Here is a 16921-nt window from a genome sequence, read left to right as displayed (position 1 = left end):
TCACCAGACATACCCAATGTGCAATCAAATATATCTCATCTGGATTTGTATTTTGAGATTATTAGTTTTACCTACTTCCACTTGCCTGACTTCTGCGAAAAGTCACTAGGAGAACTCAAAAAAAAAAAGGGGGAGGGCAAGTGTTAAATACTGTATTTAACTGAACCGTTAAACAAAAAATATTCCACTGTTTTCTAACACATAAACTATGAAAAGATTGCCCTTTAGAAGGAAAGAAGTGCAATCTCATCTCAAACTCCATGCTTTTGGGAGCTGTTGCACTAACAGAAGTAGGGGAAAAAACTGTCTTGTGTGTCAATAATGACATCAATCCCCCATTGCTTAATCAGAAATCTGATCTGCTTATTAGTTACCATGTAAGGAAGAAGATTAAATATAAGAGGAGTGAACTTGCCACAATATACTTTGCAACATTAATAAAACATTCAATAATAGTTTTGTTGCTAAACCTGCTAAAGTAAAATATTTAAATGATCTTGGAAGAAATCTATTTGACAGCAGAGCATAAGTCTCTGATAGAAAATCAAGGCTACTTCTTATCCAAGTCCTATAAGATGATCTGCTTGATATAGAGAATGAATGTTTATCTTCTTTGCAAATCACATTTTCCTTAGTCCGTGTGGTATTAATCTCCATGGGGGTGGAAACCTCCAGGAAGGTGCAATGGTTCATCTCCTGGTTCTGGTCAATTCCTGTTTTAATCTCATTTCCAGGTCTCACTCTTCACACATAGTGAGATATTAAACTCTATAGGGGCAGACATCTCACCTGGCCTTAGCACACAGCTTCCCCCCTTCTGGCCAATTCTTATTTTAACTCTAATTTCCTATGATTTATATTCCATTTTCAAGTGTAATATATTCTGCTTCATTTTTATCAACAAGTCTTCTCTCTCTCCCTCCCCTACCTCTTTTCAGAGATTTTCACAGGAAAAAACTACCCATTTGGTCCCTTATACTAACCATTTCTCTCAAAATCATTGTGATGTTACTGCCAGGTTGAGATGTTATTGGTGTCATTACCATCAATGCTACTTGCAAACACACTGACAATGCTTGCCTTACTAAGGACTAGTTCTCTCAGTGTGGTATAATTTTGTGTAGCCTTGCTTCATATAAAATTTCACTTACCTCATAACCTCATACCTAGGTAACAAACTAGGATACAGGCTAGAACATCAGAAATTAAAGCATAATGCCTTATTGTACACTCTCCAATTGACAGTCAAGTCTGTATCCTAAATGAGGGGTGTAGGACAACAGAAATCACAGGAACATCATGAGGCAAAAGTATTTCAGGTCATTAGTATCATAATGGGCAACACAATCTCAGAGAGGAAAACAGAGCCAGAGGTCTTTAGCCTGCCTGATATCTGCCTCAAACATTTTGAGACCAATCTTTCCTCTTCCCAGCAAATATAAAGTATTGTTTGAATACAGTATTTAATTTCACTATCTAAACATGCTTTCAGTTTTCCCTGACAGGTTAGCTTCTCAGTCTTGAAAACACTCATCACTAAATCAACACATCATCACCATCTTCATCTCTTATTTGTTCATCACTTGAGAAACCTACTAGCCAAACATTTAAAACCACAACAGAGAGGCATGTTTATGAAAAGGGCAAGAGATGCAATTTCAAAAATATTGCTACTTTTCCAGAGCATGTTCTTCAATTTTTTGTCCCACTGATTTTCATACACTCCCTAGCAGAGGGCCTGTCTAGTCTCTTTCTTTTTTTTTTCTTTTTTCTCTTTTTTTTTTTTTAATAAGCTGTACCTGTATTTGGAATTTGGTTCAAAAGAGAAGGAAGATAAATACCTTGATTGCCTCATTTGCCATTAATTTGTTTCTCAGCACAGCTGCTGTACATGTGAACTTCACCACCACAGTCAGAGACAAGCACACCAGAAGCTCCTCATCTGAAATGCTCCAACAATTCTCTGGGAAGCCTGATTCAAAGTCAGTAGACTATGTACCATGAGATCCTTGGGAACCCAAGACACCAGAAAAAAGGACCCTACAGGAGAACACCACAAAATTTGAGGTAACCCTGCCTGGCTACACCACGTGCAGTGATTCTAAGTGTCTCACTGTCTCTAAGGCTTCATTTCAGCAACCAGCATCTATTGCACTAAATTGCTTGTCAATGCAGATACAGCCGTAGTCTGTCTAAGACATAGCAAAACAGAATTGCCCTGACAGGTACTAGTGTCACAGATAAAACTGGCAAGATCCTTCTAACTTCTTGCTGAAGCAGCTCATAAGATTCCAAGAGCAAAATACAGTGCAGCTAAGTGTGCAGACAACTTTACTCAAACATAACCTTACTTTGCCTTTGGAAATTATCTTTTCACTGTTTCAATTCACAGACATTCAAGTTAAAAGCTTGAATTAAAAAAGGATGACTTCCTAGTTATCCAAGTCTTTCATTCCAAAGTTTTTGGAAAGCAAACTGAAATGCACTTCAGAACACTTTTCCAAGCTTTGACATCATTAAATTTTACCATGCATTTGCATTTTCATACATGGTCGTTATTGCTGTCTATCTGTTAGGCTGCTGTCTTCTGCAGTCCATTAGCCAGTTTTCAAATGCTAATTACTGTCCCCCATTAAGAATATCTTCTTTGCCCATGCATTTTATCTCCTGCTATAATAACATTTCATCATGCCAGAATCCGTAGATTGTGTCTGAGAACAAGCTAGTCTGTGTCTTAGGTAAACTGATCAATCATATATGAAAGAAACCAAAAATACTCCAGGGACCAAGATGTATTTATATATTTTACCATGCATAAACACATTCATCAAACAGCCAGTGGGTCTATTTATGAGCTATACATCAATTACTGAACATTTACATAGAAGATACAATCATTGGTAGTTTATCTTTTATACTGCTAAAGGCAAATCCTCTTAATTACAACTTATTTAGCCAGAAGTTTTTAATATGTGCAACTCTAATGTTCTTAATGTTGTTACATTTTCTCCACTTTTTCCCCTGACAGATTACAGAAATCCTGAGGTTCAATCCCACTCTTTTTCCAAGTTGTGTTCTGAACTGAAAAGTATAAGGAAATAACAACTTCTCTGGGCCTAAACATAGCAAAAGTAATCTTTTATAGAAGGACCCATTTTGCTTAAGCACTGAGACCACATACTGCCTGCTCTTTCTTAATTCTTATCCAAAGAAATGCAAATATATTCAGATGCCTAATTACTGTAGTTGAGATATAGTAAACAAGCAGATAAGAGAGAATGTAAAAGAAGGACAGGAAGAATACTATGATAAACAATACACAATCATCTTGGATGCAGAATGTCTCAAAAAAGGATTAGGAAATAAAAAGAAACCAGTTTTACCTGGATTCCTTGACAGGACCTTTTTCATATAGTAAACGTGAAGATAAAGATACCCTGATCTGGGAGTTTAAAAAACCCCACACCAATAACACAAAGCTAAGCAGACACTTGGAAGAAACTGGAGAATTATCAAGAAAGTCGCCAAAACCCCCTGCGTACCCATAACTCAGTCTTAACTAAGAAGGTATTCATCCCACAGGCAGGTAGGCTGGTTTGTTTTTCTGACCTCTTTCACCTGGCAAAACACTCAACATACAGTACGAGCAGAGCTGTTTAGAATTTTATGTATTACTGCCCACAAACCTGTTAGTGTAACAAGATAATGATAAAATATGAGTTATTCCTAAAGTACTAAAAGCTGAAGAGCAGCAACAAGGATGAGCTTATCGTCCTTTCATTCTAAGTTCACGTTTTTTGTCTTATAGAGAAAAAAAGGCATCCTCTTCATTCATGGCACAGTACTGAAGAAACTCATCAACTTCAAGATTTCTGCAATGGATTCACAAATCCCTTTTGCCCCTTCTTAATTTTACACTTTCTTCTTCAAATCTATTTTGTTTACACAGCTGAAATGCTGCCGCCATCACAGGACTCAATCCTCAATCACAAGACAGTGAATGATGTGGAAGAACATGTAAGAGACTTGGGATCTTTATGGTTTAAGGACTTATTTATTACAAAATTGTGATCCCAGTACTTAAAGTTGTCCTCCAACAAATATGAGAGCCGTTGCTTTTCCTTTAAGGACAAAGGAGTACTGCACTTATGTGTCCCTTTTATTTCACAAATCAAAGTAAGATTATGTTGTTTTCCCACTTTCAAAGTGCTATTCCAGGCAAGAAATTCTCCAAAACTACTTTCCACTACAGCTTTGTTGCAAGCACTACACAAGCAGTGCCCAGGAAACAACACTTGGTAAGAACTTAACAAACTGTCTATTAGGTAATCAACATCAGTACTGCTGTGCACTTCAAAAGTGAATAAAATTGCTATTTTATTAGGGAAATAAATAAACATTTACCAGCTTCATTCAGTTGTATGTCCTCTGGGGACTGACTAATATACAAACTTAGTAAATTTGAGCATTTTCTTTGGCCAATGCTTCCACTTGCTAATGCTGAGGTTTTTTTAGGTTCAGGTTCACAATGCAAATGCTTCACATCCAAGTGCAGTGGGAGTTTTTTGTTGTTTTTTAATCACATCTGCACTTCCACTAAAAGACAATTTTCTAATTCTTTCAACTTCTTCATCACAGAATAAGACTGGCCCATTAATTATTTAAGGCTGCTTTTTACTTAATAGCTGTTTAAAGAGATGGATGGTCAAAATTATTTCCCAGAAACTCAAATTATCTAGTGCTTGTTTTCATTCCCATTTCCATGCTTAAGCAAACAGAGAGAGATGTTTATGCTTAGCATCTGGATACTATCACTATGCAAGCAAAGCAATCCAACAGATTATTCCAGTATTCCTAGGGTCTGCAAATGTCATTATTAATCACAAATGCTACTCTTTCAGGTTCACAGCCTCATCACATAGCCCATAAAGCTCAGACCAAGGATTTTAAAATACATGCTTTCTGTCAATCTGAAAGTAATGTACCGACTCCCCTCTTCTGAATGCTCATAAAGAACATCTGTGCAGTCTCTCTAAACGAGAGTATAATCTTGCCCTTCCAAAATGCTGGTGATTTAACTCAGCTCCTTGATCAACATTTGACAGAAACACCAATAAATCACCAGAAGGATTGAGCATTTGGAGTATAAACCCAAAAAATAAAGGTAAGTGAGCCAGAGGGAACAACCACCACCCCCAAAAAAGCTGTTTAGCATATCCATTTCAATGCCTTTAAAACAACCTACAAACTGAGTCTGGTAGTTAACTGCTGCTGTGCAGACAACAGGATACCCAAACTGGCCAGAACTCTCTCATCCCTGGAAAGAGCTGCAGACCTGGAAGCACTTCATACCTTCAACATGACTCAGAGGGAGCTGTTAACCTACCCTACAGTACTTAACCAAGTCAGCATTCAGGTATTTCAAATGAAAGGAGAAAGAAGGGGAAAAAAGAGGAGGGGGGGAGGAAAAAACTACTGTGAATAACACACTACCCAGGAATGAAACGCTTTCCCACTTATGTAAGAAGAATCAAAGCATTAAACCATTAAACTAACTTTATCAAAGGAAAAAGTCAACCACAGTGGCTAATAACAGCATGTAGAGTAACTACTAACAGAAGTGGTTGAAAAACATTAAAAGTTAAAACAAAAACCAATTTGATTAACAGCTTCTCACTTACAGGTTTCAGCCACCTCAGTCAGGAAAAAACCCCACCTTTAAATCTCTACATGCTGTGACATTACACCCATCTATTTAGCCTGTGTCTACCAGGAAAATTATAATCCTTTTCATTACCAAGCTTCTTTTCAACTGATTCAGAAATCCAAATCATTACACGCGAAGGGTTTTGCTCTCACCTGGAAAATGTCTTTCCACCCTTACATATGTACTTATGTTCTCATAAGTAAGTAGAGCAAGGACATGAAGGATTTTGTTTGTGGTGGGGGTTGTGAATAGTTTGTCATGCTGTCTGAAAAGAAAGGTAGCAAGAGAGGAAAGCCAACCCCGCAGAGATTTACAAATGCAAAAAACTTAATATAAATAGACCTTTTGCACTAAACAAGACCACACACACAAAGTATTCATATGTTGAAGAGCTGGCAAGCCTGTGGAATGAGTTTGCAATTTCTAGTATATTCACAAATTGAGTCAGGACTGATTGCTGGTAAAAACTAACTGCAAAAAGAATATTTGTTTGGCTTTTCTGAATTGACTAAGGAAAAGACCATTTTATTACAGTTCTGCTCTGCGAGATTGGAAAGCCTTTTTTAACTGGAAATTTACTAGCCTGAAAAGTGAACATGGAATGCACCAAACAACGCTGTCACATCAACAAAGACAGATACAGCTAACCAAAGGAGCACACAAAAACTTCATGAAAAGTGAAATTTATACTCAACTATTAATTTATACTTTCTGAGTAAGAAATCTCATGTACCTTCCTCCACTTATGGCACGAAACTCTAACGTTAAACTCTTCCAACAAAAACCAAGGAGAGCCAAGGAGATTTAAAAACGAGCAGGAGGGGCTGTTGCAAATGCGTGTTTAAGGTCACTTAAAGATGGACCCGCCTGGAGCCGGGCTGGGGGAGCTGGAAGGGGGATGCACCACCACAGGGACAAGGAGGCCAAGAACAGTGGGGAAAACGACAATGCACTTCTTTCTTCAGGCACGGGGGAAAGGATTATGGGACTGACCGTCTGGTAATTTCAAGACTGGACTGGGGTTTTCTGTTTATTTAACCTTCTTTTTAAATCAATACCATGATCTAGCACTGAAGTTAACACAACAATGCTTTGGTATGTACTGTCTACCTAAAATGCATATGATACTCAGACTTGAGGATACTAATTGGAGAGATACATGAAAAAAGAATATTCTTCAACTGTAAAAAAGCATTTCTTCTAAGGAATCAGAAGTTGAACAAAATATAAGACTGCCTTTGGTATTTTTATAAGAAATCATCCCTTTAAAGTATTTAAATAGAGTGATGGCAGTCAGCACTGACAACTTAGTCAAGAACTCAGTCACATTTCTTCAGCACTCTCATGGCTGATAAGTGCTTTCACATTTACAAAGAACAGGCAAATAGGGTGACACTGGGAGAACCAAGACAACTGATACCATTTTGATCTTACTCCAGCCTAATACCATAGAGATATGATACAGATATAATGGAGTGTCAAAACATAAAATCAGAGCATTTTCTAATTAATAGCAACAGGTCAACTCTCTGCCAGGTCTTGTAATTTTAATTTTTCACTGTAGTGAAGAAGACAAAAGCAGTCTAAAATTTCAGTGCTTCAACAGACTTTTCTTTTTTAAGTAAAACCATAAATCATTTAAAACCAGCAAATATCATAAACTACACTATAGGACTAACAAAGAAGCACAACTTCTATTTGAAATAGTAATACAAAAAATAGTTCAAGAAGTCAGTTATCCACTCAAAAATTTAACTCTGAGCAGTTTTGAACTCATTTGAACTACAGGCAAAATTATTTTTCATAGTATTTTTCTCTTCTGGTTAATATTCATCAGTCATTTTTACTGTTACAGAGCAAGTGTTTACACACAAAAGAAAGTATACAACTCCACCTCAAAATAAATTGAGTAACCAGTGTGTAATAATTAGAATGAACATGCCATAACTTAATTGCAACAGAACTTGGGTTTAAAGTATTCAACAGTGTCTCATAAGTCAGTAGAATTAATTTCATGACATAGTAGTTGAGAAATGGCCTCTTTTGCTACTCAATTAATAAACATAATCACATGTTTTTAGTAAGCGGCAACAGAAGTAAATGACTTTCTGACAAACTGAAAGGTCTAATCTTTCATACACTAGCTAACAAAAATAACCTCATATTACCTTAGTCCTAGGCAAAGAACTGAATTTTTTCACAGCACCAATCCTCAAGTAATTAAATCCCTCAAATCTTTTACTTAAAATGCAAACACAACTCTCAACTCCATGGCTTCCTAGTAAGTGACTCAAAACTACAAAGTTGGTATGCACTACAGATGACTGCAGCTGGGTAGTTTGCATGGTTTTAAACTACTGGTTTAAAGCCACCTGTAGTCAAGGCTTACCAGGAAGCAGCACAAGGTAATGACCTTTCTGACCTACAAAATTATGTGTAGAAGGATTTTATGCTCAGCCAGATGATATGAAATTGTCACCCTTACTGCTGCCCAGCTGGCTCACTCTGGCCTTCAAAAACCACGGCCATTTTTCTCCTTCACCCAACATTCACATTTCATGAGCAATTCTACTTAAAGACTCCAGAGGATGGTCAAGGACAGATCATGCATGGAAAGATGTGAAATCACAGAAACCAGCTTTAAACAGTTCCTGCTGTGCCCCAAACTGGGTGTCACAACATCCTCTAATTCTAGCCGTGTATCTAGGTGTCACCTCCACCAAGTCCTCGATTGCTTGACATCACAATTGCTCTCTACTAAGTGCTATGAATAGGCCACTCCTTGTTTACACAATTATATAATAAACGCTTTAGCTATGTATTATAAGAAAAGAACACATTTAAGCCCAGTTTACTCAAAGCTGCATGTCAGAAACACTTGCATAACGCTGTCATCAGTTGGTGTGCAGTCAGCCAGAGCACAGCCTCAAAAACCTTCTCCTAGCCTAGCCCCTTCAGCTCCAGAGCGCGCACCAGGCCTCTCTTCCCACCTCAATCCATGTCCTCCTCCCTGTTCTTTGTCCTTCCTTGGGTGGATGAAGTGCTGGCATGGTGAGCAGAGTGTAGATCCAGTCTGATTCAAGCCAGGTTCACCTGTGCTGTGATGGCAGCTGTCAAACCCAGCCTTCCCACCATCAGCCCCCATCTTCCCTTATGTCAGGTTTAGGTGGCTGCACATCTGCCAGTGAACTATTAGGAATCTAATCCCAAGCCCCATCTTCCCTTCAAGGCGATTCACAGAAAGCTAAACCAGCTCACCCACAGGCCACTTGGCTGCCAGACCCAGCACAGCCAAAGACCTAAGAGCCACTCAAGTGATAGAAATGCCCCCCTCTGTGGCAGCAGTAATTTAAATTAGCTTAATAGCATAGGCAGATTGCAAATGAAGCTCCAAATCAGAGCACACACTTCTGGGAGCAGCACTACAAAGGCATCTTTTCATGACAATGATAAGCTATGACAGACGGAATTCCATCAGCACCTGAAAACACAAGGTATGTCCTAATTGACTCAGCTAAGAGAACTGAAGTAGTTTTTTTGGAAGCTTCCTATTACATGTTCAACAGGATCTGTGTTGCAAAAGGAAGAGTAGAGATTTCACCAAAACAGTTGCTGACACTCAGTCACATACCAGCACCTGAGGAGATGACCTGGAGGATTGATGACTGGATAGAGATCACGAAGACTCAAGAGCAAGAAGCAACACTACAGCAGTGCTGCAGATCTCTTTGCATGTTAATCCAGATACTGCCAGTCTTTACCTGTAAGAGGATAAACTCCTTAAAACTCACTTGTATTAACAAGAGCATATGAAGAAAAAGAAAGAGGAAAACCACAGTGGTAAGCATTAAACTCTCCCAAACATTCAACATGAGGTCACAGGTTCTTCAAGAGCCTGGCTCAAAACCTCTCCTTCCTCCAAAAGGGCTGGTTAAAGACTCTCTCCTTCCCAAGAGTCCTGCTGTCCACTGGCACAGCCACTCCACAGACTATCATTTAATGCAATATCTCAGCTCTTCAGTAATGAAATAGTTCCATAAAAGTGTCAGCTCACAACCAGGAGTGAGACAAATGGTCAAAAAAGCCAAGCAAATGACAGGAATGATCACACTACGGATAGGGAACAGAAATCATTATTAAGCACTATATAAATCCGTCAGGCAGCTGTCACATGGATGCTCTGAGCAATGTAGAACTGGAACAGAAAGAGGAGACTGATAAAGGATAAAAAGAAGATATGGAATGATAGCTTCACAGAAGGTGGCTACAACTGGACTTTTCTGACTAGAAAAGGAATAGTTGAAATAGAGCGGAAAAACCCTGTGTGGAATGAAGAAAGTAAAATGGGAGGAATTATTATTCATATTATTTTCATACAAGAGCTAGAATATATGAAACACAACAAGCTATTTCAAAAAACAAAGGACCACAGCTTTTTCCATACAACTTATAGATTCATTACCACAAAGCAAGATAAATGCTGAAAGCAATACAGGCTGAAAACGTCATTAGGCACAATCATGCTTACATAGTCCACTTACAGTATAAAATACCATCACTCTGTCACTGTGGCAGTGACAGGCAGTACACAGAGGAAGTCACTCACCTTGCCAAAAATCCCTCTCCCCAAGTGCCCACCATCAGAGACTGGATACTGGACAGGTGGACCTCTCACCTCATCATGTGCAGATTTCTTACTTCACCCCCACCCTTGGGATTTTTTAATTTTTATTTATTATTCTAAGTAGACCCTAAATAAGAGCAAGACACCTTCCTTGTTTTAAGGTGCACTATGTATATCACTACCACACTAATCAAACAGTACTGTGTTTCTCTGACAAAAGGAACTTATTGGGACTTCCCAATGACTTATGGGGTCATTGTGCTCTGGGTGCTTTGAATTTCACATTAATCAGCTCAGTTCCAATTAGAAAATGTATATCTATTGTATAATATGGCACCTGAAAATACAGATAGGCAAGTGATCTGTGAAGCCACAGTGCCATGGAAGGAGATTTTTATATAAAAGAGAAGAAAACATTTGAGAAGGAAGTGATGAAAGCAGGAAAATAATTTCACTTCTAATTTCACTCATTTTCCATGTAATTTGTCAATACATTTGAACAGATTGATGGGAAATAAAAAAGCTACTGATAAGTTTCTTATACATGCACACCTACCTGCACCAGTGTCTCTTGTATATCTTGCATATATGCAAATTGTATTACATTCAAGGTAAAATATGACTGAAACATCTTTTGCTGTTCTGGCAGCAAAGAGCTAATTTGAGTTTAATTACTTTAAAATATTTTTAAATGTTTTCAAAGAGCTCTCAGTTTCTTTTATGACATGATTACAAAAAATAGATATGCTGGTTAAAATTTTCGTATATTTCTCAATAAGTATATTTAATGGAAAAAAAATCTATAAAACAAATACTGTCTTCTATTTTATTGTATCAGATTTCTCAGTCAGATTCACTCCCAAAGACAGACTATAACTATTTTATCAGGGGAAGGGGAAAAGATTAACTTAGAAATATTTACTCTTGCATGTTAATTTGTGACACTAACTACTTCGCAAGCAAAAATCTAACTATTCTAATAAATTATTTGAACTCATAATTCTAACAAATGATTTGAACTCATAAAAAAAATCCAGTGTTTTTTTATGCTTAACTGTCCCTATGGTCTGAAATACCACAGTTAAATAACTTCAGGTAAGCAGATGCATCTAGAGCTTTTATCCTCATATCTTTTATTTAGTAATTAAAATCCTCACACACTTGCACAGACCATCAGAGGCAGTGGAATGCATATTTCTTATCAGCAGTTGACAAGCCAGCAGCATTCTTCAATTTTTTTTAATACTCCTTTTTTCCCTTAAAAATTGAAAATATGCAAACTGCTAAAAATAAAATTTAAAAAAAATATAAGTTTAAAGTGATTGAGTTGTGAAAACAAGCTGAACTTGTTCTTTATCGAACTGTAGGAGTTGCAGATGAAAGGAGGTGCTATATAAGGAATAGCTAGACTTCAACAGAGAACACGCTGCCAAAACATTTTGGCCTAGATTCTGACAGGCACGCACCCAAGTTGAAGGGTCATGGAAAGCAGCGGTGTAAAGAAACAATCTACAGAGACCAGAAAACATTACACTGCGGATTAGGGCTGCGGCTGGGGGAAGGGGGCAGGGGAGGAGGGCAGAGAGAAGCTGCTTGTTTGCTTGGGGCTTTTTCATTTGAAATCTGGGGAGAAAAACAAAAGATACAATGTCTCGATTATGTGCGAAGGGGGCGGAGAAGATATACAAGCACAATTTCTAAGACAGCAACAAATGATAAAATGTATCTTGTTCTTTTTCCTAAGTTTCTGCAGCTCCTTCTCATTTGCTTTCACGGAGTATGTTAGACAGAAGAACAGACGGCAAACTATCACACACAGCTCCCGAAGAAGGCCAACTTTCAAAAAATTCATACTCTGTAATTTGATTAGACCCTTAATAAACATGTCAAAGTTTTTATGAAGAATTCTGGATCTTGCTATCGTTCATGCTCAGAAGTAGTACAGAGCACCATGAAAAGAAAATAAAAATCTAATTACAATGAGATAGAGATTTGTGAAAGGTCCAGACTGACTTAATACCTTCATTAATGACAAAGGAAAATTAACAGTTTTCAATTCTTGCAATTCAGAGGAGAAGAATATTAATAAAAAGGGAGCTGAGAATTAGCTATGTTTAGTTTAACTTGGAAAAGCACAGGCTTTTCCAAGCTATGCTGAGCATCCTCACCTCACATATTCCAGTGAGGATGGTGGAAGGCAATCAAAGAAAGATGATTGCAAAACAATACTCATGCTAAGCAAGGAGATGCCTAGGTATAAAACAGATGCTCAGTGTGCACCAAACAGAGAAACTTCTCATTATAGGCTACAGAAAGGCTCTCACTGGGACAAGTGAACTCAAACTTTTGTCTGTGCATCCACTAACACCAAAATAAAGAAGTTTCATCAACAGAATGAAACTGCACACTCCTGAGACTGGCTTAGAGTAAGCAATGAAACAAAGTTTGTGGCAGTTATTAAATTCAGTAGGGCATAACTCTATTTTTGGATATCAAGTGTATTTAATAAGAGTGCAAGAACCATACATTAAGCTAAGCACAATGACAGAACAAGCTGCTAGCAACTGTATTCCACTAAACCTTCAAAAAGGTCTGAGTGTCTGCAATTAACAAACCTCTGACTGGTGCAACACATCAGTATTCTTGATCCTTGGCAATAGAAACTAAAGTCTCTAGCTGCTGACATGCTATACACACCAAAAAAAAAAATTAATCTTATGTTTCCTAGATACAATTGTTCAACTCCTTGACAAGTTTCACCTACTCTGGTCAGAAGGATATTGAACATTCTTTTCCACTTACCTAACACATAGCCCACAGTACCAACCTAACTGCTTGTACTTGCAATTCAAAATGGGCTGCATGCCACGTTTCCAGCATAAAATACCACAGACCATATAAGTTATCATAACTTCCTACTCTCCTTACACCAGTGAACAAGCTTTTAAAAAATCTTTACGTAAGTGTTACCTTTGGTGTTAACATTAGTCTGATGAGTTTGGAGTAAAGCAAAAATCACTGGTCTAACTTAAGTATGGTTTTGAATGAAAAGACATTACACATGGGAATATTTTATTTTAGCTGTTCCTACAACATACCAGCTGTGTAGATGGTACATGTCCCTTCCCCTGGTAAAGGGCTCGTAGATGCTTACGTAATTTTACAATTCTGATACAGAGGCATTAAATTATACACACCAAAGTCAGACACAAGGATGGATGTAACCTGGTCAGACCAGCACTCCTTTAGCATATTTCTTAATCCATGACATTTCAAACGTCTCAATTAAAAACTAATTTATAGGAGGACCAGGAGGAAAAGAAGAAAAGTCCCCGACTATACATCAGTCCTTTAAAGTCTCAAGAGTGTAGATACTTTTATTAATAGCAGGTTTCAAAACAGTATCGTATGATAAAGATCTCAAATGCCTGCCCAACCGATGCACCCGATGCAATTGCAAGTACTATTCAAACGGGGGGAGGGAAGGAAGAAAGAAAAACGAGAGCCTTAAGTCTTTTTCAGCCAGTCAGTTAGTCCTTGGTGTAATACTTCATGCCGCAAACAATAAGAGCACGGTCACAATAAAGCTTCACCCAAGCAAACGAAGGGTGTTTCATAAACTACAGCGGAGCAGGTGGGGGTGACGGTCCGGCACACGAGTCCCCAGTGCCCCCCACATCACCCCGGCACAGCACGGGAGATGCTGCCCCCTCTTCCAGGAGCGGCCGCTCCAGCCCCAGGCTCTCTGCCCCGAGGCTCCGCCGGGACCAACAACTCACCACCGCGCCGGCCGCAGCTCCCACCGCCCGGCCCCGCGGGCTTTAATTCCGCAAAACCCCGTGGTGTTGGGCGGCCAGGAAGGAAGGGGCGAGAAATTCGCGGCTTTCACACAAAACAGACGCCGACCCTATCGGAGCTTTCCCTCCCGTTTCTCACCCGCCACTCTTTTTGTAATGTTGGGAGGGGGGATCCCGGTGGCCCGCGGCAGCTCGTGTCTCCCCGCCCCACGCCTGGGGGCGAGGGGAGCGCCCGGGCTGCGCTCTCCGGGCCCGGCAGGGAAACGCCGGGAAAAGTTTGAGCGGGGGAAGGGGCGACAACAGCTCCAACCCCGCCGGCACCTGGGAGGCTGGCCGGGGGAGAGAAGGAGGAGGAGGTGAGGAAGGGGTGTTTGTAAGGTGCCCGAAGCCCACGCTCTGCCCGCCCCTGCGAGCCCCGCGCCGGCAGCCTGCGCACACGCGTGGGTCGCCCACCGCGCCCCGCAGAGCGGAGGGGTTGGGGGTGTGGGGCAGCCCCCCTGCAGCCCCACCGCCGCTCCTCGGGCAGGAGCCGGGTCCCGGAGCATGCGGGACCTTCCCAGCACTCTCCCCTTCCTTCCCCTCCCTTTCCCGGCAGGCAGCCCGGGCACGGCGCGACCCCGCCGGGCCGCCCGCCCGTACCTGGGCGCCGAGCAAGAACTCACCTGCCGAGAGCTGGGCCCGGGCCGCCCCGAGCAGGGCGGGCGAGCGTCCGGCCAGCAGGGCGAGCGCCGCCAGCAGCGGCAGCGAGGCGGCGGCGCCGGCCCCCCTGCCCATGCCGACTTGCGGAGAAGTTTCTGAAAGAGGCCGGTGCTGCCCCGGCCCGCGGCGGCGGGCGGAGCGCACCTCGACCGCCCCTCTCGCCGCGCCCCTCGCCAGGAGAGCCCCGCGCCGAGGGGCGCCCGCTGGCCCCGGGGCCGCCCGCTGGGGCAGCCGTCTGCGGCGCGACGAGCGCGGCGGTGGCACCGATTCCCCTCGTACTCCGGAGTTACTTTGCTGCTGAGCGAGTGGGGCGGGAGGGAGGAGCCGAGCGCGCACGTCCAACCCCCGCTCCCCGGCACTTGGCACGGGGAATGTGGGACTCCGGCCCGCAGCCCGGCGCGGGCGCAGCGGCGCCCGGCAGCGCCTCCTGCTGCAGGCGCGGCGGCAGCACCGGCTCGGAGCGGCGCTGCCCGGATCGCCTCCGCTCCGCTCGGATCGCCTTCCCCTGGCGCGGCTTTCCCTGGCGCAGTTCTCCTCGGCTCTTCTCCGCCCTCTCCGGCACGGCGCAGCCTGGCTCAGTGCGGCTCCGCTCGGCTCGGCTCGGCTCAGCACGGGAGCAGCTACAGGCGGTTGTGCGAGCCCCCCGCTCTCAACCTCCCGCCTGAGGGAAACCTGCTGCTTCTGGAGGAGAAGGAGGAGAGGGGCGGAAGGGAGAGGGCGCCGGCTGAGCCGGAGGGGCGGGAGGTCGGGGCAGGGAGCGCGGCCGGGGGCCGCGGGTCTCGGGCGCTGGTTTCGGGGGACGGTCCCCACGCCGCCTCGGGTGGCATCTGTTGGCTCATCCCGCTCTTGGAAACGCCGTATGGATCGAGTGGCGAGCGTGGTATTATGAGCGCGCATCAAACAGCCTGGCTGTATCCTCGAGTCAGGGTTCGTGTTTTTGCTTTCTTTGGCAACACTTGTCTGGCTCCTAACGCCAGTAAAGGCTTATTGTTCTCAGTTGGAATGGTAATAAACAGTATTGCTATTATCCTATCATTTCCACGCGTGATCACTATCTGACCTTTCAGACAGGTCTGTGTGCAGCTGTGCGACTCTGACACCCGTGGGCTGTGACAAAGGATACTCTCTCCTGATCCAGACCCCAGGTATGCCCTAGAATAAAGGCCTTGTTCTCTGTTTCTAAAAGCACTGCAGGTCCTTATGCTTCCAGAGCTTAGAACTCCAAAAAGCATTTGGAATAACAGAAAAAGTCACCAGTGCTGGAATTTATTTTTAAATAAACATAATCTCCTCAAATTATTTTAACTTATTTTTTTATTAGATTTTCTTTTTTGCATGGCAACTTGTAATTAGAGATGTTGTATAATGATTACAACTGAAACTGAAACCACTGGAAACACACAGGTTTTATTGCAAATTCGAAATTCAATCCAGGTTCATCAAGGGTTTGCTGTGATTCAAAATCCTTTCCAGCCATTGTCTGGCAATTGATGGGTTTACCTTTAAGCCCCACAAGCCCTTAGGTTTTCACAGCAGAAAAAAAAAGTGAATCACAACGTGTTATACAAAATACCATCGTTCACACACACCCAACCTTAAAAAAACTCTACACCTGGAAAACCCTGTCCTTCCTTTGGGTGGAGTGGCTGAAAACCCACTTGCATGCTTACCCTGAACTGTAAAATGATGTGCCTCAGTGAACACTGACTCTTTGTTTGAACTTCAAGAAGAATGGGAGCTGTGTGAGACGATCTCATGACACCCAGTATTTCAGGAAGGATAGGCCATGTACCAGATGGGAAATTTTTCTGAGCAAGGTGAAAGAAAGAAATTGTGCCAACCCAGCTTCTGATGCCTGAGGATGCATGACCATTTCTGTTGCTAATGAAAAAGATGTATCAAGTCATACTGGTGTGAGGGAGTACATGGGTATCTGATGCCTGCCTTTATGCTGGGAGCTATACAACTAACACTGTAAAAGTGGCTTCAAGCCAGATAACTCGTGAGTTGTTTGGGAGGGTAGAGGAGAGGAAGACTAATGTCTCCTTCCTCTTTACCTCCATGACATGCTTGCAGCTATCTCCAGTGGTCAGC

At 41.9% G+C, this 16921-nt stretch overlaps 1 protein-coding gene across 13 annotated transcripts in view; it reads right to left on the bottom strand.

The window, feature by feature from the left end:
• The window catches only part of PTPRK (protein tyrosine phosphatase receptor type K), a 380751-nt gene extending 365556 nt beyond the window's left edge, over nucleotides 1-15195 (bottom strand). For all 13 annotated transcript variants that reach the window (XM_036404523.1, XM_036404525.1, XM_054514201.1 and 10 more), the window contains exon 1: nucleotides 14791-15195. In XM_036404523.1, the coding sequence (XP_036260416.1) occupies nucleotides 14791-14902 (112 nt within the window). In that variant the 5' untranslated portion in view covers nucleotides 14903-15195. The remainder of the gene's footprint in view (nucleotides 1-14790) is intronic.
• Nucleotides 15196-16921: the final 1726 nt, after the last annotated feature.

The sequence above is a fragment of the Molothrus ater genome, chromosome 3, assembly GCF_012460135.2.
Source record: "Molothrus ater isolate BHLD 08-10-18 breed brown headed cowbird chromosome 3, BPBGC_Mater_1.1, whole genome shotgun sequence".
Lineage (NCBI taxonomy): Eukaryota > Metazoa > Chordata > Aves > Passeriformes > Icteridae > Molothrus > Molothrus ater.
This window is presented reverse-complemented; position numbering and strand designations above follow the sequence as displayed.